Here is a 3,016-nt window from a genome sequence, read left to right as displayed (position 1 = left end):
GAGCGATATCAAGACACCGACTCCTTGAACCCTTCCCGCTCCTATTATAATCCCAGAAATACCCTGAAGCGTACTTATCGTCAAAAAGATCCATAAAGTGGATTCTTGCCGGTTCTCGCTCCCTTTGGCTCCATTTATTCTGGCTCCTCTCTGGTGCAGAGCTGCGAAAGAGGCACGTTTTGATCTGTGCAGCCAGCCAACAGTAGCATTACTTACTGTAGTGACTACTCCAGTCAAGAAAAGCAGCAGGAATCTCTTGGTCTTGGCTTTCCGTCTGAAAAGAGATCTTTTGCTGCCGTCGCCTGCCTACTACGTTCCAGAGCCTCGACTCGTTTTTCTTGTCAGCATCTCTCACTTGACTCGTACTCATTCTTCTTTTCTTATTCCCTTCACATCTTCTTGTTCCTCCCGGAACATTTCTTGTCATCTTTAAACAGAACAGTTATATTTGTCCGCTGGGAGAACTGCACAGCAAATATACAACGACCCCTCCATAAATGACATAACCACTCGACATGCCCAGGTTCAATCCTTTTGGAAGTGTCACTGGTGCAACCAGCGCAACGCTTTTTGAGATTCGGTATGGAGAATTTGAAATCTACTGTGAAGCTTGAAATCTGCTAATATGTTGCAGCCTCGACAATGAGATCATTGTACTTCGTGGCGCCGAGAGCGAGGCTTCCAGTCAATTGCTGAAAGGCGTGGTGGTTCTTTGCCTGCCAGCGGCCCTCAAAGTCGAAGATGTACATCTGCGAATGATCGGACAGTTGAAAATTGGGTAAGGCTGCAGAGTTTGTACAACTCAGTCTCGAGCTAATGTTATTTTCTGTAGGTGGAACGATCAAAGAGTCACACCAACCGGTATCTCCAACAACAAGGTCGATAAAACTACAGAAATATTCAGTCACAGATGGGCGCCATTTGTGGGAGGTGGAGCTCCAGGCTCTTCCTCGAGAGGGTCTCTGCTACCAGCTGGAAACTACGAATGGCCTTTCGAGCTTGTAATTCCAGGCCACATGGCGGAAAGCGTTGAAGGACTACACGACAGCCACATCATGTATAAATTGAAAGCGACGGTTGCGAGAGGGAAATTGGCATACGATTTGCATGCCTACAAGCCTGTACGAATTGTGCGAACGTTGGATCCGTCAGCGTTGGAATTGGCGCATGCGATGACCGTGGAGAACGTTTGGCCAAACAAAATCGAATACCAGCTTGTGATACCTCAGAAAGCGATTATTTTTGGAACAGCCATAGATATCGAAATGAGGTTCACTTCCCTTCTGAAAGGGCTCCGAATTGGTCAGATAAAATGCCAGCTTCTCGAGGCACAGGAATTTACGCTCGCGGGGGCGACTGCGCATACAGAAAGATGTTATAAGCACTCGAGAGACGTGGATACTTGGACCTTCGAACTGGGGGACGAACATTATCATGATATGCTAGATGATAACGGCCAAGATGGGTATACTTTGAAAGAGAAAATGCCATTACCAAAGTCGCTGAGTCGATGCATGCAAGATGTGGATGTTCATGGCATCAAGATTCGACACAAGGTCAAGTTCAATATTGCTTTGCACAACCCAGATGGGCATGTCTCTGAAGTAAGAAAATTCGAGACCAAAGAAAGAATGAGGCTAACAATCATAGCTCCGTGCAACGCTTCCAGTAACCATATTCATTTCACCGAACATGCCACTTACTGCCGACGGACAACTTCTCGACCAGACACCACTCAGCACGCAAACAACGGATGTGGTACAGCATGCACCACCACTATATGGAGAACATGTCTTAGATCAGCTGTACGCCGACGTTGATCAATCAGGAATGATGACCCCAGCACCGCAATCTGGAATGAATACGCCCTTCTATGCCCAGTCTCGAGCGGGGTCACACGAAAATTTAGCATCTCTCAACCAGGAAGCACCACACCCCAACGGTGCTGTCCCACCAGCAGCTTTGTCAACCAGACTTCAAAATCTAAACATGTCATCTCGAAATAACAGCTTCAGGAGGTTACACGCAAGTTCTGGAACAAACACGCCTCATCCTCAGCCTCACACCGAAGGACCTGATGGCTACTTCGACAGCCCTGGCCATTCTGCTCCAAACAGCAATCCCTTAAGTCGGAGAACGAGCGAGGAAGACAACCACGGAGCCTCAAACATTACCAGTGGTCAACACACACCGGAACATATCGATTATTCCGACCTAGGAGATCTGACCAAAGTCCCATCCTACCGCACAGCGGTCAAAACTCCCGCTCGAGGCATGAGCTACAATGACGCGCTTCCCAACTACGAAGCTGCCGTCTCAGCGCCTCCCAGTCCAGTACGGACATTCAGCAGTCCAACGACGGCGGGGAGTGGCGACGAGAGTACGAATGGGTACATGAATGGAGCAGGAGAACGAAGAAGCGTGAACGGCAACCCATTAGCCAGTATGGGCTTCACGCCAATTCATCCCCCGGCTCCAGCGCATATCGTTCCCTCGCACGCCGGAGAGGGAGATGAGAGGAGGAGATTGCATATCTTACAAACTAGAGGGAGGGCTCATTAATACTTTTTTCATGGGAGGTAATACCAGCATCATGCATTTTTGGATCGGCGCAGGGAATGGGAACATATATAGACTTGGACAGGATGCATTTTCCGCGGTGTTTGGGAAGAGCGTTTCTGGATGGAAAGTGCGTGTGATTTATATACTCTGAGAAGGGAGGAGTTGGAGTGAGATGAACTCACCGCTCTTGAATAAGGAAGTTATGAGCAGGATTACTTGGTTAGATATGAGAATCGTATACATTATACCCTCTGAAACAGGCCTTTATCACCAATTCCAACCATTTCAACTTCAAGTTGAAAGTCCGGTCCCTCGGTCCAGTATATGTCCCAGGTGAAAAGACGAAAGCTTCGCTTATTCCACCATCTCAGGGTGATACGCAGAAACCCAATGTCCGTCCCCCAGGCCCGACTTATGCAAGCAAATTGTAGTGTCTAAAGGACAGACATTGCAC

At 48.2% G+C, this 3,016-nt stretch overlaps 1 protein-coding gene across 1 annotated transcript; it reads left to right on the top strand.

Moving 5' to 3' along the window:
- Positions 1 to 515: 515 nt before the first annotated feature.
- On the top strand, positions 516 to 2,562 carry LY89DRAFT_574149 (uncharacterized protein; the record flags this gene model as incomplete). The annotated part of the gene is made up of 4 exons (XM_018208723.1): positions 516 to 580; positions 635 to 778; positions 833 to 1,604; positions 1,651 to 2,562. 4 exons carry the CDS (start codon positions 516 to 518, stop codon positions 2,560 to 2,562), a joined length of 1,893 nt encoding a protein of 630 aa, XP_018077402.1.
- Between the last annotated feature and the right edge of the window lie 454 nt (positions 2,563 to 3,016).

The sequence above is a fragment of the Mollisia scopiformis genome, assembly GCF_001500285.1.
Source record: "Mollisia scopiformis unplaced genomic scaffold LY89scaffold_2, whole genome shotgun sequence".
Lineage (NCBI taxonomy): Eukaryota > Fungi > Ascomycota > Leotiomycetes > Helotiales > Mollisiaceae > Mollisia > Mollisia scopiformis.
The sequence above is the reverse complement of the archived record's forward strand: the minus strand, read 5'-3'. Positions and strand labels throughout refer to the sequence as shown.